The sequence below is a fragment of the Fusarium falciforme genome, chromosome 13 (genome assembly GCF_026873545.1).
Source record: "Fusarium falciforme chromosome 13, complete sequence".
Taxonomy (NCBI): Eukaryota; Fungi; Ascomycota; class Sordariomycetes; order Hypocreales; family Nectriaceae; genus Fusarium; species Fusarium falciforme.
This window is the reverse complement of record NC_070556.1, coordinates 181,642-208,501: the sequence shown is the minus strand read 5'-3', so window position 1 is coordinate 208,501 and position 26,860 is coordinate 181,642. Positions and strand designations below refer to the sequence as shown.

The 26,860-nt window shown below is 51.0% G+C and overlaps 4 protein-coding genes across 4 annotated transcripts; 2 read left to right on the top strand and 2 right to left on the bottom strand.

Moving 5' to 3' along the window:
- Positions 1 to 236: 236 nt before the first annotated feature.
- NCS54_01465400 (Hypothetical protein) lies at positions 237 to 887 on the bottom strand (the record flags this gene model as incomplete). The annotated part of the gene is made up of 1 exon (XM_053159792.1): positions 237 to 887. The coding sequence occupies one exon, from the start codon at positions 885 to 887 to the stop codon at positions 237 to 239; it is 651 nt and encodes a 216-aa protein (XP_053015767.1).
- A 1,120-nt stretch (positions 888 to 2,007) lies between these two features.
- On the bottom strand, positions 2,008 to 3,778 carry NCS54_01465300 (Hypothetical protein; the record flags this gene model as incomplete). Its single annotated transcript, XM_053159791.1, has 4 exons — positions 2,008 to 3,247; positions 3,304 to 3,425; positions 3,476 to 3,523; positions 3,653 to 3,778. 4 exons carry the CDS (start codon positions 3,776 to 3,778, stop codon positions 2,008 to 2,010), a joined length of 1,536 nt encoding a protein of 511 aa, XP_053015766.1.
- A 7,661-nt stretch (positions 3,779 to 11,439) lies between these two features.
- NCS54_01465200 (Hypothetical protein) lies at positions 11,440 to 12,111 on the top strand (the record flags this gene model as incomplete). The annotated part of the gene is made up of 1 exon (XM_053159790.1): positions 11,440 to 12,111. One exon carries the CDS (start codon positions 11,440 to 11,442, stop codon positions 12,109 to 12,111), a length of 672 nt encoding a protein of 223 aa, XP_053015765.1.
- Positions 12,112 to 19,055: 6,944 nt separating this feature from the next.
- NCS54_01465100 (Hypothetical protein) lies at positions 19,056 to 20,178 on the top strand (the record flags this gene model as incomplete). The annotated part of the gene is made up of 2 exons (XM_053159789.1): positions 19,056 to 19,193; positions 19,294 to 20,178. The coding sequence occupies 2 exons, from the start codon at positions 19,056 to 19,058 to the stop codon at positions 20,176 to 20,178; spliced, it is 1,023 nt and encodes a 340-aa protein (XP_053015764.1).
- Positions 20,179 to 26,860: the final 6,682 nt, after the last annotated feature.

The following is a 26,860-nucleotide window of genomic DNA, read 5'->3' as shown; positions in this document are numbered from 1 at the left end:
GCAAGTGTACGAGGCTCAATTGGCTTTGGAAGCTGGATGCGAAGTTGGATACGATGAGACTCGACTTTCCCCTCTGGTCTCCTGCTTGTCTCTCATTGGAGACCAGGATCAAGAGGGAGCCGAGTCGGGTACCAACGTCTGTACTTGGCCGAATTGTTCTCCGCCTCATCTTTATTTTAAATTTCCTCAGGCACCCTTTGTGCATCTTCCATCCTCACTGTGCCAGCCGCCGACTTTTAGTCTACAGGGAGAAGGGTCACCTCGCCATCATTCTGCTTCCCTATTGTGTAAGCCTTCCATCCTGCCTTTGGCAAGTCAATCGTATTATCCTGCACCAGAAACTTCATGAACGCCCCGTGAGTCACCACAATAACGTCTTTCTTCCCTTCAGCGGCACTCCCCTTCTTCTCCAATTCCTCAGTTAGATCGCGTAAGCTTTCCCTCATCACTTTCGCACGTGCTTCGACCGCCGCATCATCAGCGGTGTAAGCTCCCTCTTTTTCATACCAATGATCGCCGAGTACGCCGAAATTCAGATTCGGAAACAGCTTCTCGAGCGTCGCGCGGTCAGAGCCTGTGTCGCATAATAAGGTGCTACGTTCCTGTAGGTTGGGATCGACAATGAGACGGGCCCCATTATCTGTGCCGCTATCCCCAACGACCTGTTTGTCGAGAATGTGGGCGAAAGCCGCCAGGGTCGTCTCCACCGCGCGGATGAGGGGTGAGGCGACAACCGCTGCCACGGAATCCGGGCTGGGGAAAGATTTGGCTACCTCAGATGCTTGGGTAATTCCGAGAGCTGTAAGGGGTGGGTCTCGATGAGAGAAGTCTTTGGAGACGTTGTGGACTGATTCAGCATGGCGGACAATGTAGATAATGGATGACATGTTGTGATCGAACTCTTTCGAGTGGCCTAGCCCTCGCAGATTGACGCAAGAATAACCAGATGCTGGTTTTAGAGAGCGTAGGTGAGATTAGCTCCTATTTCCCTTTGAGCGCTTGGAGCCTCTGAATTAGGGATAATAGGCTGGCTAGTCCACGACAAATTCTCTAAAAGCTTCTCAATAATAGAATCGCGTGGGTTCCGAAGGTGGCGTGGTGTTGTGTTGCGAAAGAAGAAGAAAAGTTGTCGAGGGGAATGGGGTCGGACTCTTTATACAGGGGTTATAGACGTTATCTCGCAATCGCTTTGAGTGATCACGCAATTCTGATGAACCGATATAGGAATACTTGGTAACCAATTAAAAAAATCACTCGTACGTCTAGTCGATAAGCGAGGACTGCTAGTCAAGACAGAGCTGCGCGTATGCCTGCATTTAGTAGCGACTGTGGGTGGCAAATCCGCCTTGTCCAAGCCAGGGTCTTGCGTATTGGACACATCGGGACATACGCTGACAGGACTTGTGCACGAGCCAGCTTGGCGGCCCGAAGAGTAACTAAGAAGGCGACCCGAAAGGGTAGACCCAAACACCATGTTCGTGGCCTCTGCCCAAAATTCCGATTATTAGAGGCATGCGTCTGGTAAATGATGGGCCAGTCGGCTAACCCACAGCAGGGGCATCGAGGGGTCCGGAACTTTGTCGTTGGAAGTCTCCAACGAGCGTCCAAAGTCTGAGGCCCTGAGGCGGTTCCAAGCCCACAGACATGGCATGTATAAGTAAACGTAGGTAAAAAGCTATCTATGTCTTGAAGTGCTCGTGCGACAGAGGTTGAATACCCGCTGATATCTAATCTAATATCGAGATGATTGATTTCCGAGAAGCATGGCGACTGCTTGGCTTTGGCTCCCAAGAGCAGTTCTTTATCACAAGATGTTAGTATAGTTGCAAATGACGGGACCGCCTTGCTTTTACCACATTTGAAGAGCTCTTCCAAGAAAAATAGTGTTGGATAGCTGGAGATGCGATGTTATTCAAAAGAAGTAAAGTGCAGTTTGACTGGTTAGCTACTAAACTTTTCTTCCCTTGTTGCCATTCAATACACCGCAACTCGGAGGCCAGCTAACCATTAGTCTGAGACAACACCGTACCAAATTAGACCCATGACGGCTCCCATAATAATCGCCACCGGCGGGCTCACCCGAAACCAATAGCCACCTACATAGCTCGTAGCTGTCACAACGACCCACCAAGGATCCACGGCAAGGCTGGTGCCCTGCTGAAAACCTTCATCGATGTGGCCGATCTGCCAAAGACGATACACAGCGGTGTAGATGAGACCGACAGCGGCCGCATTAACTCCTCTGAGAGACGACTTGACCCATCTCCACCCTCGTATCGCACTCCAGACACCCATGGTCCCGTGCACCGTGAGCAGACCAGGAACGAAGATCCCTAGAAAACCGAGGACTGCGCCAGCAGCGGAGTTATATCCACCATTGATGGCAGTCAGGCTGCCAAGATAAACCGCGAAGTTGAAGTTGGGCCCTGGAAAGGCTTGGATGAGGGCAAGTCCGATAAGGAAATCTCGAGGGCTAACCCAGTTTTCGGCGACAATATATTCCCGGAGCAACGGGATCACCACTGGTCCACCACCAAAAATGATAGTACCGGCGAGGTACATATTGGCGAAGAGACTATATAGACGTGATTTATGTGGTAAAGTACCACGTAGAACCATGACGACAACAAAGGAGAGCAGGAAGAGGACAATAAGCAGCAGTCCGAACTTCCAACTGATGTTGAGACGTCGTTCCTGAGGTACCACCCGAGACTGGTCTTCAGCCGTCGATGCTTCGCGTTCGGTAAGCGGGAGAGTGCCATTTTCATCGATTCTCTGACTCGACCGGTTGCTATCTTTGCTGGGGCTGGACAGCCCAGCACTTGCGTTGGATTCCTCCGGGTGATCTCTTGCGGTGGTTTGTTGCTGGGTTTGCATCTCGACACCTTCTTCTGATGTATCCCGAGACCGCTTGGCCCTCTTCTGGAAGCTCCCAGTGATGACTTTGACAGGGCCGTGGAGCCAGCGGAAGTCATGAACAACCGTTGCGACGCCAGCTAGAAACATCAACAAAGGAAAATACCAGAGCGCATTGTACATCATGCCGGCTGCGGCCCCAAGAAAAACTAGGATGCGAGTTATTTTGTCAGTGATGGCCTTCTCAGATAACTGGACGGCCGCGAGAACGATGATACCGACAGTAGCAGCATTGAGACCGGAAAGGAGAGCATAAACGGCTCGAGGAAGGGATTCGCCAATGTTAGAGACTCCGACAGAAAGTCCATACATCCCCAGAGCCCCAGGGAGACTGATGGGAACCTATTTTTCAGCTTGTTACTGCAGGATCGGGCCACTAAAACGTACCTCCAGAGGAGGAAGCCGAAGAGAGCAGGGAGGAAGCCGTCGTGGAGAAGGTTGATGCAGTAATGCATCTTAGTGCTGCCAGGGCCTGAGAATGCCTGGCAGACACTGAAGAGCTCTTGGTACTGGACAATATCAACAACAAAGCCCCTAGTCAACTGGAATAAGTTCCTACCACTTGCTCATCGATCCATGAAAGCTTAGCGACGAATTTGTCGTGAAACTAACATAGACTACTATTAGTCATCGGTTATGCATTGCCCTTGCCCCCATCCGGTCCAGCCGATTCATCAGGAGATTAGCTGGTTAGAATAGGGGACCAGCGTGCCCAGGGCGGCGGGGGGCTACTCACGATCTTGAAATGGACAGGCGGTCCTCCGAATGAGGTGAAACCAAGATACCAATTCTCCCCAATCGTGTTCCAGAACCGTGCACCTAGGTTGGCAGTATTGAGTCTTGCCGACCGTTGGATCGCCATTTTTCTGTTCTTGATTACTAGCCGTATATCACCAATGTGCTAGAGTCTCAGTCCTTGAGTTGACGGCTATAGCGAGACAAATTTGGAGAGTGAATCCCCTTGCTGACCCGCTGGAGATGTTGTGAACACCTCCGCCGTTTCGCAGCGAGAAGAAGGACACCCACATAAAAAGAAAGAAGCATAAAGCGAGTGGTCAGGGGGTGGGAAAATGCGTGGTTGGATGAGGAGTGGGAGATGGCTGTTTTTTAAATGAAGCACATTTTAGAATTTGTGGCACCAGCCAGTGACAAGTGGTGATTTGCAGCACGTGGCTGCCGGAGAGTTGATAATCTTGGCATAAGAATCAGATTCTTGTAATCACGGTCTGACTCACGGGAAACCAATCATTGTATTGCCATGACAGGAACCCGGCATATCAACGAACCCCATGCGGTTCGGTGGCTTGGCGGAAATCATCAGCCCACAATTCTAAGAAAGTGGCTACAGTGGGGAAAATACAGTGTGTGCCCTCCAGACGGTGCCATCTGAGATGATCTGGCCTTTTTTAGCTGAACTCTCCTCCATAGTGCTACAGTGGTGTGCGGGTTCAGCGTCAGTAATTGTATCCCCTCGATTGTGTTAAGGCTCCAGAAGGTATTCAGCCCCACATCACCCCTGTCACATGATAGGTACATGCGGGGAACCTGGCGACAATAAAAAGAGGCATCAATCAAGGTGGGGATGTAAGCGTTGTGATGTCGCTATTTGTAACTCAAAATATTGTTGAGACTTCTATCACAGGTTAATTTAGGTAGGAAATAACGTACCATTCATATTGTGCAATTTCATTGGTCAGACATCCCTGTAGTGACCCGACTGGAGCCTTAACACAGTCGAGGGGATATTGCAGTTTCGACCGAGACCAACTAAACACAGTGCGTATACTCGGCCTTTCGCCCAATTCTGCAGGAAGACTACCGTATTCAGACTGTGCATAGATCCACCCAGTAGCTAATTTTAGAATGAAGTTGAGCAAGTCCAAACCTGACACTGACGCTGAACCCGCACCCCACTGTACTACATCCCGGCATGGCAGCGTGTTCTTTAAACTTTAGCTCCCCTCCAAGTGCAGCCGGGAACTTTGTTCCGGGCAAGTATTTGATGAGCACCTGGGAGATTTGCCCTTGAAGGGGCATGCAATTTAGACCACTTTTATTTATGCACTGGGGGCGGGGAGAAGTGAGCTGGCAAGATGAGAGTACTGAGTGCCGTTCACTCGACTACGTGCGCCGGAAGAAATACGGGGGGCCTAGGCTTGTATCCAATCAACTGCATTGCTAAAGACCTGCCTTAGGCGCCTCCCGACACTCAGCCCTCGCAGTCTAGAACGGGTGCAGGAGAGCGGAACTTACTCCTTTGGCTAGATCAAGTTCCTCGCATTAGCTTCATGCTTGGCAGGCGATGGTTCTTGTAGCTGCGCCGGTCCAACACGAAGTAGCAATTAACGTCTGGGTTGGTTAATCTAACCGGGACCCTGTCATACCTGTGACTTGATTGGGTGCAATTGAATCAGAGGCGAGATTGAGATTGAACCATTGATTTATCTCCCTCCTGTCGATATCCAAGGCTTGTGACAAGGCCATGAAGACGTCGAGAGCAAACTTGCTTTAATATGTGCTAACGTACATGATAAGCGAGTGGACCAGACAAGCGGGTGGACCAAAAATCTCAACCTTTGAGATAGAAATCACCATAAAAACACAACAAATCATCCAATCAATTAAAACTAATCGCTATACTCTTCCCCAGACATGACGACAACTATCTGGCAGGTTCTTGTATTATGACCTGTCTTGCCGCATGTTCCACAACGCCTTTCCTTCACTCGTGCCGACCCTCCTTGACCACCACTTCTCGACGATTCGGCCACCGCCTGCGCATTAACCTCCTTCTGGCCAACTGCTTCCCTACCTTCCTCTAGAGTCATCGTCCCTCTTTTCTGTAGGCGGGTCCTTTTTGCCCTCCGCCGCCGGCTTAGTGTCTCATTTGCCCGTCGAAGGTCTTGGATCTCAGACCTCATCAACGCCATCTCATGCATAACCGCCTTCGTTCCTTTAGAAAGAGACTTTAGTGCATCTAGAATAGACTCCGGGGAGCTACTTTGATGCCTTCTGATTCGTCTTTCAAGGTATTTAGACTGAGATTCAGCCTCGAGGACGGTCTTTGGGGTCTTTGAAACCCAAGGGTTGGGGTGGCTAGCCTCCTCCTCGAAAGGCGTTGGAGTCCGCACCTGCACATCAAGCTTTGAGACCACACTTTCTGGATCAAGAGGAACAAGCCCGGCTCCTCTAAAACCTGCCTTGATATTTGCCTCCGTCATCGTGGCTTGAAATGCGGCGTAAAAGGCCAGGAAGAACTCGGTCTTCGAAACGTGGGTTATAGAGCATCTAATCAGACGCTCTATTTCTCGACCATAAGCCTTCTTGAGTAGCCCAAAGCACCCGACGTCAAGTGGCTGAAGCAGATGAGATGAATGAGGCGGCATACAAAGCGTGATGATCTTGTTCTCGTTGCAATATTCCTCAAACTCGACTGAGTGGTGACTTTCGTGCCCATCGAGGATCCGAAGACGATAGCGACTATTCGATCGCTTGGCTGTGCGCCGGTCAAAGTGCTTTAGCCACTCGAGACCGGTCTCGTTATCGGTCCAGCCATTTTGGGTCGTCGCAATAGCCCAATCGCCCGGAAGGTTGCTTTCTCGGTACCAATTAGCAAGGTGATATTGGCCCGCAACCACGATGAACGGCTGGATCGCCCAGCCTTCCGCATTGATGGCCTGAATGACTGTAACCCATTCCCGGTTTCCAGGCTGGACTGATTTCGGTCGTCCACGCCTTTCTGCGCCTGTAACAACCATTCCGCTTGCAATCATGCCCATCATAAAGCCAGTCTCGTCAGAGTTATACCCGGGGGATTAGGTAATCGATTTACGCAACCCCTTTTTTCATCACAGAGGGGGCATCACAACCTGTAACTGCGTCACTGCTGTAACCACCTTGAGCAACTTGATTGCCTCATTTCTCCACCAATTAAAGGCCAATTTTAATAAAAATATAATCATTAAAAAGCGCTTCATCTGATCAATTGATTCTGACAATTTGAACCTTCTGGAAGCTATTCCCACATTGTTGTGTATAAGTGAATGTGATGCCTAGTCTCGGGCCCGCGACTGCGGCACGGGAATTGTCATCCCGGCCACCACAATGCACGCCTCGACCCTCTCGTCATCCGAGTAGTTATTAGGCACGCGATCATAGCCGAATCCGCCCCAATCTTCTCGGCGTAGTAGATCCTCTTCCTGATCGCTATTTTCAGGCGAATAATCCCCTCTTCCGGCCCTCAAAGAGGCTTGTGTGAATCCCTCGATCTGTGTGTTCATGATGATCTCAATATCGTCACGATCCTCCTCCTCGTTGCCGGGCAACAGCGGCGTCAAGTCTCCCGATGATACCGAGAGAACATCTTCAGGTATGTTATCTAGCTGACCTCGCGAGGCTGCCGCCTCTCGCAAGGCTGCAGCCTTGTCAAGGTCGGCCAAATAGTCGGCGGCCTCGGGAATAGCTTCAAGAACGTGCCGGCTCCAAATTCGATAGTAGAAGTGCCGGGTTTTCTCGTTAGCTTCGGTCCAAAGGCGCCGGCGATACTCTAGGACATCCCTTTCTGACTTATCTATCAATCTCTGGCGGTTGGCCTCTTGTGAAGCCATCGCGGCCGCTTCTGCCGCTGCCTTTTCCCGCTTTGCTTTCACGGCCGCGCCGCCACGGAGACGAGGCCGGCCATCGTCACGAAGGCTCTGAAGGAGGTTATTCTGCTGCCGGGTCAGTCTCTTCTCTTCTAGTCTCTTATCCTCTCGCTCTCGTGCTTCAACCATACGCTTTAACTCATCTACACTAAAGGCACCATCTTTGACGCCCTTAATTTGCCGTCGACTTCGTGTGCGGCGTCCCTCAAGTCGTATATGTTCCTTGTGTAAAGCGAGGCTATTCTCATGTGACTTTTGAGTCACAATGGCGAGGTCAACGCACGCTTCAGCGTGCCGGATAACCTTCCTCGTTGGTGTATCAAGGAGGGATATAGACCTTTGAATAGACTGATCAGAGAGCTGCTTCTTGACCCTCCTCGGGGTCACCTTATCCCTATTTAATTTGACTGGGAATAGGGGCTTATCTCGCTCTTCAGCGTGCCGGCGGAGTGGACCTAGGATGACTTCTGGGTTGAAAGGGGATAACCCTGACTTCTCGAACCCGACATATATGTGACAGGCCTTAAAGGCGGCTGCATACATCCGATTCCACTGGTTCAGGAAGTCGAATCGAGAGATCTGGAGACCGCCGGCCATCATGAAGTCCCTGAGTGCGCACTTTTGCTCATTCTTAAGGTATTGATAGACCCCTACGTCAAGAGGTTGCAGACGGTGGCTCATATGACTTGGGAGCCGGTACGGGATGATATCAAACATCCCACAATACCATAGGAATTCAGGATCCTCATGAGCGGAAAAGGAGTCCATCAGGAGGAGCCGGTACGAGGTCGGAGCCTTCTTGACTTGGTAGCGAGGTTTAAATGCATATTCCTCGTCAAATTGGGACTTCGTGATAGTCGTTGGGTAGCCAAACCACTCCTCAATAGAGGATCCGGCGAAGGTCTCGCTGGCGGCAAAGGAATAGCGGTTAAAGTGTTGCAGCCACTGGACAGCTCGATGAGAGTTATTGAAACCCGTATCAGTGAATGTGAGGACAACCCGGCCGTCAATATCAGCCCGGGTATATTCCTCTAATAATACCTTCGCCGTGAGTATTAGGAACGAAGGAATTGACTTCCCAGCTGCACTGACTGCATCAACAGAGGTCAAAGACTCCTTATTCCCGGGCTGAAAGACAGTCGTCCGTGTGTTCCGTTTCATCCGCGTAGAAAAGAGCTTAATACTACCATTTACCCACCCAATTTGTAAGGGGGTCTCGTCAAAGTCCCAAAGATCGCACTTTTGGATACCAAGGGTGCGCATCAGGGCGTCGAATTCCTTGAACCAATTGTCGATGTGGTGTATATCAGTCTCGGCGGCGGCACGGGTGACTTCTTGGACTTTTGGGGACTTATATTGAAGCTCTGGATGACGCTTTTTAAACCTCCGTACCCACGATACTGATACAGGAGGCTGTGGGTTATTAAATCGGTGTCCTCGAAGGAAACTGGCGTAGTTACGGATAGAGGCTTCTGATACCGCAAAAGCACTCCTTTCAACTGAACGGATGAAGGTCACTAAAGCCCGTTCTTCCGGCCCAGTCAGCGCCGTCGGAGTCCCTCCTTTGGAGTCAGAAGGCAGCGGCTTTCCAGCTTTCAATAGATATATATATTTCTTAGTCAGGGCAACATTTGCGTGGTGGAGCGCGGCTGTCTCCTTGATGCTGTATTTGCCTGGTGAGGGGTTCGCCCGAGTTGTCGGCGGGGTTGATGCCCCCGACAGATACGCATGCGCCGCACGCGCCGCAGCGGCGCTCTCTTTGCTTGAAAATCGAGGCATAGTTGGTTTCAATTAAGGATAAAGTCTAGCTTTAATTTGAAGCTATTCGGCCTTCAATTGGTGGAGAAATGAGGCAATCAAGTTGCTCAAGGTGGTTACAGCAGTGACGCAGTTACAGGTTGTGATGCCCCCTCTGTGATAAACAGAGGGGTACGTAACTTGCTTACCTAACCCCCTGGGTATCCCCTTCTTGCTCGCGGCGGCTGTCATCTTCTCTAATGAAGCTACTATCATCATATGCATTGAGGGCCTCGCCCAGTATTGATTGAGAACTCATAGATGACTTTGAAATGATTTGTATGACGATTTTGGCGAGAATGGTTAAATGATGCATCTTTAGGTTCCCCTCATATACCTGTCATATGACAGGGGTCATGTGGGGCAAGGTACTTTCGGGAGCCTTTCGACAATTGAGGGGATACTAGTACATGGAGTGGGAATAGGCTCCGTAGGGTCTTTGGTCGTCGTGTGAACTAGTAGGCAGATGCTAATGGACTACAGCGATGCATGGCTGAGAAGAAGATGGTGTCGCATAACATTCGTGTGACCGGATGTAACTATCCGGTTTCACATCTGGCCTGTCGCATAATCCTAACGACATGAACTTAAATGGCTGTGCCCGAACACATGGTTGTTCGATTTCTTTTGTCCTGTAGATAATTCTCATCAATCGGCTGGTGCCACCAATGATCCCTGCGAAACCAATTGTCTGACAGATGGTGTCTACTGTATGACGTGAGATTGTTGAGGGGTCGCCAGGGCTATATCCAACAAATGAATAATGACGTAACGTCACTCCCCACCCAATCACGACACCCCTCTTTCCCGCAATCCGCGAATTTCGCGTCATGATTTTCAAAACGGAATTAAAAATGCGCCTTGTGGCACGAGAAATCGCCGAATGTTCATTCTATATGAGATTTAAAATCAGTGGTACTGAAATATACGGAATATTAACTTCGGCGGGCAATTGACGAAGCCATTTGCAGGGGAAACATATAAGCCGTTGCAAACTTCGTACTAGGCGATTGGATTTCAATGTCTTAGTTCCATACCCACGAAGTCTCTTTGGCGCGCTCAGCAAGCGTGAATCTCTTCCAGCGACAGAATACTCGCTCCTCTTCAACAGTAGGTGCCCAGTTGGTCGGACGAGGGAGATGTCCTATGGCAGGGTCGGAAATCGGTTCGGACAGGTCCTTGCCTTCGGTAGTCTCGACGACCATATCGTCATCAACGGGAAGGAAGTCGGCCATCGTGAAATTGCGGGCGTAATTTAGAGAGCAAGATCTCAGAGGAGGTTTTTTTGGTTTGTTTGACGCGACTGACTGCGTCAAATTGGCGCTAGATTAGCCCTGTTAGTGAACACTTAGGGTTACAGTGCATGTACTAACACGACGTATCGCACGACATATCCCTGACTCGGCTTAGCGTATCTAGCGGCCCTATGAGATTAGTTCTCCCGGGCGTAATAAAACATACTATCCCTTCAATTGTCGAGGACCTCCCGGCCGTACCGTGCCCCACACCACCCCTGTCATCAAGAAGGTACATGAGGGGAACCACACGTTGTGTCATTGATCACCACTTATATGAGCGGTGTAATGTAGCGATTTGTAACTCAAAAGATAGCTGGTACTTCTATCATAGGATTAAATACGTGGGGGATTAGATACCTTTGATCCGATGCATTTTAATTGGCTGCTCTCCCCTCCCGTGACCTGGCGGGAGGTCCTCGACAACAGGAGACCGGTCCCTGCGGGCCCGCCAATGCCTTTCGGAACGAGCCTTCGGGTCCTCTGATTTCCCTGTGGCTCTTCGATCACGGCTCGGTATATGGATTGAGAGTATGGCGTTAGGTGGTCCTTTGGGAGGTGAGTAAAGGACGAAGGTTTCGTTTCGCATCACTGTGGCTTACAGCCCAGAACCTTATCTGCCGTGTGACGTAGGGATTCGATGCCATGGGAACTTAAGAAAGAACTTGACTCATCCATTCTCCTAACAAACTTGAAAAGCTTCCGAAATAGCAAATTTATATGATATCCTTATCTTTATTTCTTTGACCGCCTCATCTTCCTCAGGTTGTAGTACTGAGCCACTCTCCATGGCGCCAATCGATTACTCCAAATGGGACAACATAGACACCGATTCCGAGCCACAAACGCCCACTGAGCAGGTGCCTCCGGTCGAAGAAAACCCACCCGCTCCAGCCACCTCACAGTCGACTGCACCGGCATCGACGGCAACACACAGCGCGTCAGGATCCATCCAAGCCGTCATCGTCCGGTGCGACGTTGAGAGACTGAAATTCGTGCCTTGGTCCGCTACGACGATCCAGGCAGATCATCCCATCTTCTCGCAGCCCGTGCCTCCCGTTCCAGGGCTCATCGAGGTCCCGCTGGTCCTCCACCGCGTAGGCACTCGGTCCGCCAACCGTGCCGACCTCGACAACCAGATCGCCACGTATCTCAACATCGACGATGAGTCCGGGTATGCGCCCCCGGAGTGGCGGTCCTATGTCGGCACCGTGGTGGTCGCGCGCAAGGACATGAAGCCGTTGCTGCCGCACCATCTTGAGGGCGTGTGGATGTACTGTGACCGCATTCTGGACCTCTTCGGAGAGGGAGAAGGCGCGCCGAGAAGTCTGTACAACAGACAGGCCTTCGAAGAGTGGTGGAAAGATTATTGTGAGGAACAGAAGGAGTTCCGGCCGGGGAAGGGAGGCGAGAAGGATCCGGATGATTGGCGGGCGGTGAGGTCGCCTTATGAGATGTAGGGGTCTCATTTCTCCCTAGGCGTGTGTCCTGAATAACAGAAACGTTGTGTCTCGCTGTCAGGCGATTTTTTAGATGGTATCTCACTCTGTCCTACGCATGGCTTTGCCGACTTTCAAATATCCGTCTCGTTTCCGCTGCTAGATCTGTCAACCTCTGCATGCCATCAACTATGCTCTGGTCCAGCTTATTCCCGATGAAATCCTCGTGTCGCACGGGACTGAGAAGTTTGATGCCTTGTAGTGTCCTACACCTGGAAAGCTGTACATAGAGACTAGTAAAGTCGCATTTAGAAGGCTGACCATTGGTGATACGATTTCCTCGCAGCTCCAAGAGCACTTCCACAAACGTCTTGCTTTGGGCTTTATAGTCAGTAAGGACAAAGGCCGGGACAACCGGCAATCCCCGGCGAGTGCATTTCCCCGATAGGAACCTGAAGTGGGAGTTGGCCGGATCGAGGGTGTGTGAGATAGGACGGATGAGCACTGTCCCCGTTGGAAGGGCTGGGACGGCTAAATCCTTTGTCTCTCGCGACTGTAATAATATGCCTAGTGGCGGGCCGAAGTGGATGGTGACGTCGTCTGCAAGATGGTAGCCTGGGGATATCGGATCGGGGATGACGTCCGCAGCGGTGAACTCAGCCCCATTCACAATCTTCAAGCCGGTATATATGTTTTTGTTGACAACTACAGGCATTCCTTGAGCATAGAAGAAGACACCAGGGACCTTGCAGTTGGAATCGTCTCCTTGTTCGATAGTCTGGGCGATCTCGTTCTGAGATAGGGTTCCACTCCGCCAGGTGTGGGTCGAGACGAAGATAGAGATATGTCTCTTGTTAAACCGGGCCCAATCCACCACGGCTTCCATGTTGAGGCTCCATCGGTTGCGGTTGAGAGGTGTTATGGCGCGCAAGCCATCTTTGAAGGTGATTTGGGAGCGGTCCACCAGCTTCGTGTTGAGCAGGTCAAGATCTTGCTGTGTTTGAGTCCCCGCCCGTACTCTGTCTAAAAGAGCGCCTAGCTGAGGATCGTCTCGTGCGCGGACTTGTTCCTCGAGAAGAACGACCGTCTTGAACATCAGCCACAGACTATAGCCACGGTGGTGGGAAATGATCGCTTGTCCCAGGGAGGCGGCGAAAGCGGGATCCACGATTCGGTCCACCAGGAGGCTTGTCCCTAGCACTGGGGCGAACTGATAGAAATCGCCCATCAAAAGAACCACGGGAATCCCGCCAAATGGCTTATCTGAGCAGTCGCGGAGCGCCTGGAGGTTGCAGCTGGCGTTGAACAGAGTGGCTCCCCCAAGCATGCTCACTTCGTCGATCACGAGGGCTAGCTTCTGCTTCCACGTGCATTTTTTAGCTTCCGAGAATGTTGGAGGTCGTGTATTGTGAGAGCGATGAGTATCCAGTCCGCAGGCCGAATGGAGCGTCGTCCCGCCGATCTGGGCGGCCGCACTGCCTGACGTGCCGGTAATCTGAAGATGATGTGGCTGACCTCTGGCCGCGAACACGTAGCGCAAGGCATCGACGATCCTGGATTTTCCGGTACCGCCTGGTCCTCCGATGTACTGAAGATGTTGACCAGCGGAGTCAGGGTTGGCAGCGTACCTGTCCAAGAAGCTGCACACTAGCTGAAGAGCCAGACTTTGCAGATAGTTCAGCCTGTAGCTGGAGGCGGCAAGATGCCCCATCTCCACAAAGCTTTTGGTTAGGCCTACGTCGACAAACATTCGAGGACTTTGTACGACTGGGTCTTCATATTGCCTCGGAATGGGAACTTCCGTGTCACACTGCCGAACAAGCAGATCGTCGATGTCGGCGTTACCCGTGGAGGTTGTGCCACATTGGAGACCGCCCTCCATCTCATCGAGCATTCGAAGATGCAGCATGTCCTGGGCCTTTGCTGCGGCGCGAACATCCCCCCCAGACAGAGCCGGGTATTGGCACAGGGCACCTTCCTGGCTACGGCGAATTTGTTGGTAGAAACCTTCTTGGCGTAGGACAAAAGGGCGTCTCTCTTCAGCCGGGTTCTCTTGGCACAGGTCCCGGATCAGGCTCCGCAGGACTGGAGAGTCCTTCGTGGCATTGGAGCCTTGTACGGCCCTCTGAAGAGCCCAGAGGAGAGCTTTATAGTTCTGGTGATGCTCAGCCGTCGTTGCAGACTCTTCACTACACTGACTACAGTCGCCTTCATCAAGAGGGAACTCTACGTCAACCGTATCGTCGCCCTCTGACCGGCTAGCCCAGAGCTTTGCGTCTTTACGTGCGTCTTCGGCTGATTTGCTGAGGAGGGAGATGTTCGCGACGTGGAAACGCAGCCGGCCGCAGAGAGAAGCTTCATAGGTTGACCATATATCGGTGATATCGCCGCGTGTCTCGGAAAGGAAGTCTTCCCAAGGTACGAACAAGGCCAAATGGAGGACAGAGTTGCTAGGCGGAAGCGTCAGAGCTGTCCCGGAGTCGGTAGTATGGACTCTGGAGACGTACCGTTTGAAGTACACGGGGTGCTCGTCCTCGTGGTCGTTGCTGATGTATCCTTGAAAGATCGGCACGGCATATTCGTGAGGTCGCCGAAGTTCTTGCAGCCAGCCGTGGCATTCGGGAGAGGATCCCTCAAGAGATATGTGGGTTCCATCCTCATCTTGGTCACTGCAACGCACCAAGTAAATCATGGACATATAGTCATACAGGCACAGAGATCTGAGAACTTGACCTCTGCAGGCATAAGCGTCCAAGTACAACAAGGTACGGCCGCCTTCCCTAAGCTGCACCGTCTCAGCAGGCTCCTCTAGGTCTGTTTGTACGCCGGCCTGACGACGAAGATGCGTCCATCGCCGGAAGATGGCCCAATACAATGCCGTCAGATTTAGGAAGGACCAGTGCGGCACGTTGGTAAAGTCCGTGTGGTAGCCCAGCAGATGGTAACACACCTCTACAGCCGAGAGCTGTCTCTCGGAAAAGATTCGATTTGCTGCCCTCATCAGAAACTGGCGACTCTCATTCAGCAGGGCGGGACGCCCGTCCGACACCGGACGCCGCCGCTCAGCAGATTCAGAGAGCTGTTGGAAGACCTCGGCTGCTAGGACGATACGTTTCCACATCGGTGTATCCAGCTTGGTGGCGTAGTTCGTGATGTAAAACATCGTATCCGAGGCTGTCTGACTAACTGGAGATAACTCGTCATGCGTGAACGGCCGAACAACCATCAAGACCTGCCTCAATTGGCATCTCCGAGAACTCTGCCTTGCCAGCGAGTGGTGTCGATCACTGATGATGTGCGAGAAGATGAAGTGAGGAGAGAATCATCTGGTCAGCTGGTGTGGCCCGGAAGTGGAGTGATTGTGAAGCGGTTACGTGTCTGTCTCCTCCACCCGAGCCGCCCTGCTCTCGGAGAGCAAGGGGGGACAGCAGGAAGCAACCAGCCTGGGCTCCAACAGGGCATGGGGCTTATGTGGTTCAGCTTCGAGCATATAAGCCGGATGATACCTGCTCATCTTTCGCTTCGTCGTGCTGCCAGAGCAACCCTTTTATCCCTCAACTTCCAACTCGGCAATTCCGATATGGCATCGACAACCTCTAATACTGGGCAGCAGAAGTTTTTGTAAAGCTTCACTGCCCCTGATTATCAAGCCGACGACGCATCTCGGTGCGACAAAGAGGCTCTCTCGGCTTCTGGAGAATCCACGGACACCGCCATTTGAATTTCTGACGACGACTTGTCTAATACAGAAGATGAGGACGACTGTGAGGGTCAAGATCTCGACGACTCGCAATCATGCTGCACAACACCTACAACGGCCGGCATCGTAGATCATATGGGTAAACCCTTTCCACTGTGATTCTCCCCGGTGTAGGACCTGACAGCCTGTATATAGATAGCACGGGAACCAAACACAGTTCAACTGAGTCGGAGGCCGCCATCGGTAGGGATACTACGCCAGCAGTATCTGCGCCTCGAGTGGAGGACGACCCAATCTAGACGCACGACTCACACATAGACCCCCTCGCTGATCATGAACCGAATCAGCAATCTCCTTGTCAGACGAATCGCACGTCCGCTAGGGACACGGCGGCTTGTACAGATGCCAGCGTTGACTTCTCGCCTACTAGCCCCGAAAATCAGCCATATCTAGGTGGGTCAGACAAACAACAGCTTATCGCCGAAGCCATCGAAGCCACCGGAGCCACCAGCGAGCCGAGCGTCATGACCGATGCTCTCTCTGACGAAGGATCCTGTCATGGGCCGCAGAGTACTCCCACGTCGCCTTTAACGCGTACGGACAGTCCTGTTACTGCCGGCGCGGAGACGGCTCGGACGCTGCTGCGCGATAACGAAGAGTTTGCGAGCATCTCGTGCGAAGATGCCATCCCTAAAGCCCGCACTTCATCCCTCGCAGTAAGGCTATCACCCGAATCACAACAAGAGCAAAACTTCGACCACACGAGCCGCGGATCCAGCGACGCTAGCCCGAGCCCTCAGAGGCCGAACCCAGATCCGCCACTAAGAGCCCGAGTATCTCCCCCTTCTCAGGAATTACCATTGCTACGCCATTCTCGTCGCAGATCCTCACATGCACATAAAACAGTGCAAGATATAGACAGTGACGCAGGTACCAAAGTCTCTAGCAGTGAGGATAGCCTCGACGTTCCAGAATGCGTGCGTAACGAGGACAATTGTCCTTCACCGAAAGTTCAAGAGCATGGCTCTGCAGACGATTCTAACAATAAAGAACAGCATGGTCACGAGCATCGCAAGGTATCTCGATCTCCTCACAGCTCAGTCCGCAGTGCCCCCACCAGTGCTAGGAGCTCTCGCCGAGAGAGACGATCCACAAGAGCTGCCGCACACTCCATGAGGAAGCGTGACACATCGGCATACAGGGTGTTTAGTCCAACCCCATCGCAGGAAAGTTTTATTTCCTCCAAGGCAAGTGCGTTTCTTGATCGATTTCAGGAATGGCCGCCCGAGAATGTTTCCATAAAGCGCATCACCGAAAACGGCAAGACGACATTTCAGTTTCAGTTTGAGTGGCCCCTTTGCGCAAGTCATTTGCCTGCCAACAAATCAGTATCAAAGCCTGACAAAAGCAGAAGACCGCCCAAGCCTTCATTCCGGGCTACAAAGTCATCTAGTGATAAGTGGACGCCAGAAGAGGAAGATACAATGCGCAGGATGAAACGAGATGGTTGCTCCTGGGCCGAGATACATAGGACCCTTCCGCATCGTTGCCAGAGCACGATCCAAGTTCGGTACTCAACTAAAATCAGAAGTTGACCCAGTCTAACACAGACGGACCCGAGGCAGCGGTCTATTAGAAATTTGTCGATATAGTAGAACACCGCGACCCTAAAAATAAAATGCAACCTTCTTTTGTGATTCAGTCCCAAGTTCAACGATATTGGCGAAGGAATGATTGCAAGCAACTGTTCTCTCACGGTTTTCCATCCATTGACCCGAGATGGCTTGTACCTGACAACACAATCCATGCCATAACCGGTTTCACAATCTAAAGCTGTCAGGTTTGTTGACTGGGAGGACAAGTCCGTCAATTGATAGCTTTCATCCAGCCTACTCGGACCTCCTATCCCGCGTGATAGCCATACTGCTTGCACTTCCGTCCACAATTATGCGCCGGACACCATCACAACCGACTCTCAGTCCCTGGGTCGCAGGCAAAGCGTACACCGTTTAATTGTTTCCAGTGGCCTTCCAAACACCCATTATACCCTTGAGATGGATTTCAGTACCGAGAGGTACGATGCCTTTCCCGTTGCACACATCATATTCTGCAGTGCATCTCTTTTCTCCGTTTTCGTCAATCTCATAAACCCTTACAAAGCAACAACGCCATTCTCGTGTCTGAATAGCACCCTTAATCTCTGCTAGGGTTTTTCTAGCACCTCTGCTGAAGATTATAGTCTTGTTCGGCAGCTCTTAGGTGAATTTCTGAGGAGTCAAAGAACAACAGCGCAAGAAGAGCAATGCCGACGCAAAAAAGCCGGAGCGTGCGAGCGATGCTGGCTGACAGCGGCAATAGCTCTCGAGCTCAGCTGAGGGCCGCATATCGCTCCCTTGGTGCAATTCGAGGTTTCAGCAACTTGCATCGGCGCTTGGTAAGACGCACGTCACTCCCTTGGTCCTATTAGAGGAGGTTTCAGAACCACCATTGACGTGGCAAGATATTGTGTTTTATTTCGACAGGGCTACGTGGGGGAGATAGTTGCAGGGTTAAATGTCAGGGGCAAGGATCACTACCATCGTGAATAGCTTCACGGTCAGCGTGAACGCTACACCATAACTAGCATCAGGCAACAGCCTGCTGCCTATGAGATTGGCAGTCTGACCACAGGTATAAGAGACTGACTCTCGTCACTCCTTTAGATAGAAAATAGAGCGCTCATTTGATCCTCATGGCCCATCAGTACCTACGGCATTAAAGAGTGTGTCGCATATCAGCCTGTCGCACACACGGCATAGCCCACCGGATTATTTCCGGAATTCCACTCGGAATTCCGTTCCACACGAATTTCCGTCTTCTATATAAGATAGCAACGTCATTCTCTTTTGTATAGTACAATGCTCCTTAGATAATTCTCATCAATTGACTGGTGCCATCAATGATCCCTGTGGAGCCAATTGTCTGAGAGAGTGCGATAGAGGCAGCAGTGCCCTTTCGTGATTGGTTGCTTACCTGGGGTCACGTGCAGTGGGGAGCTATGCTATGACGTTCATGACACGGGGCGCTCCTTAGTGGCCGTAAGCACGCTAAGAACACATATATCACATGACGAGAGGCGGATACCAAAGCATCGTAACGAAAGTCCAGGCAAAGGGGCAAACATCAAACAGACAGCGAGAACAGATTTGGACATCACAAGCAAAACGGCCCGCGCCACCGACACTCCCGCCCGTGGTCAAGCCCATGGCGTTCCCTCCTTACAACCATGGCTGGATGCACTACTGATATGCCCGCACCACACGTCGGCAAAAACCCCGCTCGTGAATTGGACGATGACTCCCTTGTGTTGAATCGCGACCAAGCTCAGCAAATCGACGCGTCTCACCATAAAAATAAGAGGGTGGCAAGTGTCTCGAATCTCTATCTTCCTTGTCTAGCCTGACACTAGACGAAGAGCTTCCAGAGCAAACGCATGCGTGGACTCCGCTGACGTGATGTTACAGTGCGTGACCCAAACCTCCAGCGTCGCGAAAACATCTCGATTGACGGAGAACAAGCGTCGCTACCGAGCACGCCGGAAAGAGTATGTGTTGGATCTCGAGCGAAGGCTCGCAGAAGCGCGAGAGCAAGGGATCAAAGCGACGATGGAGGTACAATTGGCGGCACAGAAGGTCGTCGTAGAGAACGGGCAGCTCCGGGACCTTCTTCGGCTGACTGGCTTCGCCGACGAAGATATCGACGTATGGACGAGGCGCGAGCCCGGTGGAGATGACGCACATGGAGCGAATTGCGCTCGAAGGCGAGAAATAGAGCGGATGGCCAGACTATGTGTGACATTTACAGCTGGCCGCGGAGGAGGGACCACGAAGGGGGAAAAGACATCCTCGTTGAGCAAGACCAACGGGAATAGAAAGCTTGACCAGGCTGGAAACATATCTGAGAGCACTGACATACCATCAAATACCGAGGATCCACTGGTTGGCGAGCCAAACCCCTCCAACTGCCTGGATTTCGATACAGCGACTGCCTGCCCAGCACCCGAAACGAGCGAGGCTCCTGCTGCTGCACAGGCAAAGACGCAAACCTGCCATGACAAACAATCAATGCCATGCAAACTTCTTTCGCGTCTCGCCGAGAATCCTGCTACAGATATTACTCAGGTCTCAGTCCCGCCAGGGTCTGTTGATCCTCTTCAGGATACTGCATACCATGGGGGAGATGTTGAGTGCGGAAAGGCGTATGAGATGCTCATGCGCTACGCGACATCTGAGGAGAAGATGGATATCGTTGCTCAAGCATTGGAAGGGGGCTGCACTTCGACTGGGAAGGGTCGCTGTGTCGTTAAAAAGAATACTATTTGGGAGGCTCTCGATAGTATGTGTGGGTGAGCTCTCGACACGATCCTGCGCCAGGTAGACTGAAACTTGGCTGTACCGAGGGCACTTTTTGAATCTCCCAATCAACAAGCTCACTCCTTAATTCAAAGGATATAGCACTCCATTCCTACCTCGCCTACTTTTCTTAGCCTATCCCTTAACCTGAGCGATTGGTCAACCATATATAGCCAGTTTACCCACCACAATCTCTCGAGGCGGCATGGATCGAACAGAATATGACGGCATTTTCGTCAAGTGAGGAGGTAATATGGGCTTTTATTCAGCGTGTGCATGTTTCGTAAGCAGGCAATTCCTCCTCGGTTATTGCTTTACCAGCACGCAGATGTTCCAAGCAGCCAACCCTCAAGGGAACAAGGTTTAGACGGCCATTCCCATATATTCCAAGATCTCTCGTCATTGCGGCATGTGGCTCTTTTCCAATGCCGGAATGAATTTCCACATTAATAACAATCTTGATCGGCTATTGAATAGGAGCAATAATTAGCCTCAAATTTCGTTCACGTGGTGGGGTGTTATACACTTATTTCCGTACTATGCCTAAATGTAAATCCGGCAATCACCTGGAGTGAGTAATCTCCCCGTGCAGTACAGGCGGTAAAGCTGGGTGCGATCTTCGGAATAGTAATGTTTACCAGGGGAGAAATATCCGACTCCTCCTCGATCGCCTGAGCATTGGCCACCACTATTTTGAGCCCAGTGAGACACAAAAGGTTGTGGGATGACGTCCACGAAGTGCGTCGGAGGCCTAACGTGATTGTTATCCTACTCTGGAGCCTGATGGCTAGGCTACAAAGCTGAATTGGATATAGATCTTTGGTTGGGACAGGGAGCCTCCGCAGAATGAGACGTAGTGGTACTGTCTCCTCGGAATAGAGGACTGCAGGCGAAGGAAGCGTTGCGTATAGTAACAGTATGGGGATTTTCCCAGGTGAGGGCTCTGTAGTTGTTGCCTGTTTTCCCTCACAAAGAACGTTATTGATATAAAGCGTCCCCGACGTCATGCAAAATCCTGAGCCTGCCATTATCGAAGAGAGTGGTGGATCAAATGGTAAGAATATGAGTTCGTGCCGAGCCGCTATATCTCGTTGTAATCTTCCTGGTCTCTTGGCTTTAACTTCCAAAAAATACTCGATTTTGGCTGTGCCATGATGACTCGAATGAGTTTCGAATGATGGTGGCAATACAGTCGCTAAATGCCCCACTGCAGACTCCGATTCCTGGCAGGCAGAGAGCAGAGGAAAGGCAATCTCGAATGGAAAATGATATGTGCCCTTTGCGAGGGTATAACCTCCTGGGACTGGGAGGCAGACATTCTCAGGGAAAAGAACTCTTGATAGCTCCAAGATCTTTGTCGCTCGTTAGCAAGAAGGTAGACTTGATGCGCGGGTTAGTTATGCCCTTCCAGACCTTGTGACAGTCATGTGATACTGTATAGAGATCGTCTGCCAGAGTAAACTGGGGATGTTCCTTGACCAGAGACGTCCCGAGTGTCCCTGTACGATGTGTCAGTCATGTCGTAATATCTGCTAGGACATTGTAGAACCTTTGAGAAAGACGGTGACTTCTGTTATCGCCGTTGAGCGGTCCAGCTCAAAGTTTACCATGCCACGCACGGTTTGGAGGCTGGTAAATATCTTCCCGGCTTGCAGCTGATCGATAGCGAGGCCGATTCTCATTTTTGCAATATCGAAGGCTTAGAAGTATATCTCTAAACTGGTATCAGTTGCGCTCGTCCGTTTGGCTCTTTATATCTTCCACGGTTTATACTTACCATAACAGCTCCTTCGCCCATATGGGAAGCATCTTAGTCTTCACCAGTCGATGTCGCGAGTTGAAACAAAATGGAGCAATATGCATGCGGTAGTGAAGATTGAGTGGAACACAGTCGTCAGATTCATCGACAGCCACACTCCCTCAGGTGCCCCCCCCTGGCAAACACAGCCAAGGGCTTGGTCACTCAACAAGCTGATCACCGTGCCCAATGAACAGTCAAGAGTCCGTCCATCTTGGCAGCCAATCGTAATGGCATTGCCACTCAAATACAGCCGAGCAAGCTCGGAGATAACTGACCCTACCCATAACTTCCCATGCAGGAGCGGGGTTACCAATTACATCATCTCCAGAGTCGGTTGAACAGGGATGGAAGAGGCGGTCGTCATTATGACTAGTCAGTCTGTCCCAGCCAAGACTCGAAATGCAAGTCCGGCAGTCTTTGAAATACGGACAGGCAAGATTCCATTAGCTGATTATGAGGTGAAGATGTTATGTCTTCGCGTCGCATCAGGTACCAGCATGTGTAAAGCAAGCGGACCCGGCCGAGAAATCATGTCAGAGGTTTGATATATGGTGGCTTGGTCCTTCTTAATATGATTGAAACTGTGGCCAACTCTCAGGAGAAGTACGTGTTGTCGGAGGGTAGCAGCAGTATGTTGCTCAACGTAATCATTCCGAACATCACACCGAGCTTTACTACTGCACCGTCCGGCACGAGCACCTGCTCGAGGTCACTGGCGGATTCTCACTTGAGAATTATACCAAATCAAGCGTACGCCCCATGTCTCCTTCCCAGGAAAGGAATTTCAGTGCTAGCCGCAACCAACAACTGTGAAAGGATTTATGGATTGTTCGTAGGTCATGGTATGTTGATGCGCTTTGTTACTAGTGAAGACGTCTCTCGTATCTCCGGCTTGAGGTTCGGGCCTTCGTCGATAACCGAATTTGTAGCCCGCCAAGTCCCCTAGCTGTATGTCGCCTAGCCACAGTCTACATGTCTGTCACTTCATGCGAATCTGCTGGGGACCGCTCAAGAATAGTTGGTACTTCTCGACCAGTGCCTTTAGGCTAGCGCTAACACGCGAGATCGTGACGGCAGACAATAGAAATCGCAGAGCGCATCTTTGAGCAAATTTGTCTCTCCCTCTCCTGTCAGCACGCCGGGGGGGTTGTCTCCTGGCCACATTGCAAGCAGCGACTTTGTACTCCCTGTAATGCTTGATAACTCCCGCAGTCCCAACATTTTCCTATCATGGGAGTCTCCATATATGAGTCTAGAAGTTCCTTTATGAATTGCGGTGTCGTGCTTGCAACGTCTTCATAGGCCTGCCTAACGGATACGCCTCCCAGACCCTGCGGCAGATTGATTCTTGCATACTTGATGGCTTCATCCCGAAGATTTCTGACATGACTTGGCGTCAGTTCATAAACAGCCGGAATAAATCCAAGAAATTCAGGGATTTCGGAATCTCTAAGCCTGTCTAAGTACTTCGCTGCTGATAGTGATAGCAGGACGTCGACTGCGTATTTGTCTGCCAAAGAAAACATTCTTGCATGAAATTGCAGGGCAGATATGGTTTTTTCTTCGATCCCTGGTGCTGCCGAAACATCGTAATCCCCGCTATGAAAGTAGTCAATCATTTTGTTGACAGTGAACAGAGAATCCTCGGTCATCTCGTAAGTGCTCGAAGAGGCTTCCTTGAAGAGATATCAGCAACTGATCCGCGAGTTCTACGCCACCCACTTACTTAGAATGGGCCAGTAAAGGCGGTGTGGAAAACCTTGGACTGTGTGTAGAGGGCTGTTTTCTGAACATGGATCCTCTTGCCCTCACAAATCAAGACAAGGAACTCGCCATTCTCATCTTTCCTGAGCATAATCAGCAACTAAGGCTTGAGTCCAAAATGGCACAGCTATAAATACCTCTATTCGTCTTCCATAACCGTTTCAGATACCATTGTTCAATAGGGCATGATTTCTTAGAAGCAGCGGGAGGATTTTCCGCCTGGAACCACATGAGGAAAATATCGCGATTATGGCCGAGGCGACAACCAATTATCGGGTCGGTGTCTGTTCATCACCTTACCCCGCAACCTTAAAACGTCACGCAAAGATGCCAAGAAGGATTGCATATACGAGGTGGCAAGAGTTCATAGTGGCTCCTCTAGGTCGACATGTGGGCGACACTTTCCGGACAAGAAGCCAGCAGCCTTACACATTTGAGAGTGCGTACTTCCATTGCCAAGAGTTCTCCGCTGGAGAGCAGGCGGAGATCACTTTCAGAGCTCGGAGAGACTTAGCTTGGAAACATTTATGTCTCTTGAGTAGGAATTCCAGAGAACTACCCGCACACGCTATCGAGTGCCTGCCAAACAGCCTTCGAATTAACAGTACACCCGATGCCCGAGCAATGTAATCCATCTTTTCTTCAAAGATCGCGTGGCGAATGAGCATCTCAGATGCCTTCCTCGGAACCTCCTCCATGATGTGCAATGTCCTGGAGAAGATCAGCTGAACTTCGATAGGCTAGGGCATAGGTGATATCTATGGCAGCATTCTCGGCGAGGCGGGTCAAGAGTTTGCACAGAAGCATATTCTTGCCAACACTAATGAGTTCCTACGCAGCGAGGGGATCTTCACTCATAGCCGATACTAGGCCGGCAACCGTTGCTAGATTGGAGTCCGAGTAATCTAGGGAGTTTAATCTGCCATCCAGCGCCCCTTCAGCTATGTGCGGCATGCCGACACTCCTGGATATATGCCCAGCCTGTACTACCTCACTCTCGCTAGTGTTCCTATTCTTATTCGCGATATCCTTTCTCTCTCCATAGCCGCCCGCTTATGGCTATCTATGAATATCGCAGATCGCCTAGCCTTCTGCTCTATTTCTAGTTATCAAGCGTAATTCCACCCATTCCCACTATTTCCATAGCCTCCACACCCCGTCTACACGACGATATCTTCTTCGCTAAAGCCAGTCAACCGAAGGAGTTCCCAGAGTCGTCCGTTCTCAAGCACAACCTGCCATGCCGCTAGCTATACCTCCCTCGTCGCTTATATCCCTCGCTATCACACTTCTGCGAACCTTCGCTCGAGATCTAACACATACTCTTTTCGGCGCGCTCGGTAGCGACGCTTATTTCGGTCAATCGTATCGTTTTCGCCGGGTTAGAGGTCTGAGTTGTGCGCTGGTACAAAGTGTTGGAATGAGGAAAGAAATAAGGCAAGAATCACGATCATCGTGAACATGTTCACGATGTTCGTGAACGACCACAACTAGCATCAAGCAGCAGGCTGCTGCCTATGATATTGGAAGACTGAACATAGGCATAAGAGGCCGACCTTCGTCGCTCCCTTAAATAGAATTAAGCAGCGCAATGAAATCTCTTCTGATTACACCCTCCGTTGCACAACTCGTCTTATGAGACAAAGTCAGTGATGAAACAAAAATGTGTTACCCCCAGAAGACTGTTGAGGCTTATACTTCAACAGTCAGCAAGGCCTACGTGCTCGCTAAGCTCAGGAATCTATTCCTAAGCTGAGCCAGGAGGGCTCATGCTATTAAAAGGGCGGATGCGGGAGACTTGCTACCCTTTAACTCGTTTCCGCCAAAATTGCCATCTGTACGGAGGCATCAGAGTGTTGAGACCGTATGACTAAGATGGTCCGATCTGCTGGTGGCTAGGATGTGGATACTATGTGAGGAGCTGTGCTCCTCTCAGATACATGTAACTTAGACCTTTCAACAACACAATACCTTCTACTCCCGCAGTGTTGCTTCATCAGGTTATGAGCCCGGAGGGCGCCATCATCCTCCAACCACAAAAGCTGAGTGTCTCCTGTCTTTCATTTTACTTTCCCTGGACAGCACAAGAAGTCGAAAGACTTCCTTCCACTGCGCATGAACATTCAGCTTACCTGGACCTACTTCCTTCTCTGGTGTTCGCAGACTTTGCAAATCAGCTGATAAGATATGTCTAGAAATAGGTATCTCGAGAAGGAGCCTTTAACGCCTCAGTCCAAGATACCAAATTCTACACCATTGGCCCAAATCACTGAGGGGTTCTCAGACCGCAGCCTGGCCGACAAGCTGACAGATCTTGACCAGCCCCTCGATCTGCCAGACCTGACCGCGAGATGAACGGTATGGCGCGGAAGTCGCTCGTGAGGACGCGTCACGCCCGGCTATTTTTGTTCACATTGCGAGGCGGAGCCAACCAACGGCTGGAAAACCAGCCCACTCAGGCTGACTCAGACGATGCAAGACCGCCTGAAGTGGTGTGTCAGATGATCGAAATCAGATTATCAACCCCTCCTCAGACAACGGGAGTGATACTGTCAAGCTTACTCCGTCGGGGGACGAATCAAACGACTCCGATCTAATATAAAGTCTCGCCGCAGACATCGCCCAACGAAGACAAGAAGACTGCCCAATCTTCGACCTAAAACCTGTCGAAGGCTGTCTGTCCCCTCTGTACCTCGAACATCAGCCTCTCCGAAAATTCGCCATGTCACTTTCAAAGGAATCGCTCAACCTCGTTAGCAATTCTAGCACCATTCCAAAGCTGGAGCAAACCAGCCAGTGGCTGACTTGGAAGAGAGAAATGCTGGACCTCCTGGACATGTGCGGATACGGAGACCTTTTGACAAGGAACGCTCAACCACCAACAGAAGGGCACGACCTCACAACGCATATTGAAGCATGGAGGAGCCGTCAGGATCGAGCATGCGGCGCCATCCGAAGTCGGCTCGGATACAACGCTCGAGTATTCACCACGGGGATACCAACGGCTCAGGGCATGATTAATCACCTTGAAACCCGGTATCGCCCCGTTGGAAGCGCCATCTTTCAAGAACTCGACCGAAGGTATCAAGAACTCACCCTTGACTCTTGTGATTC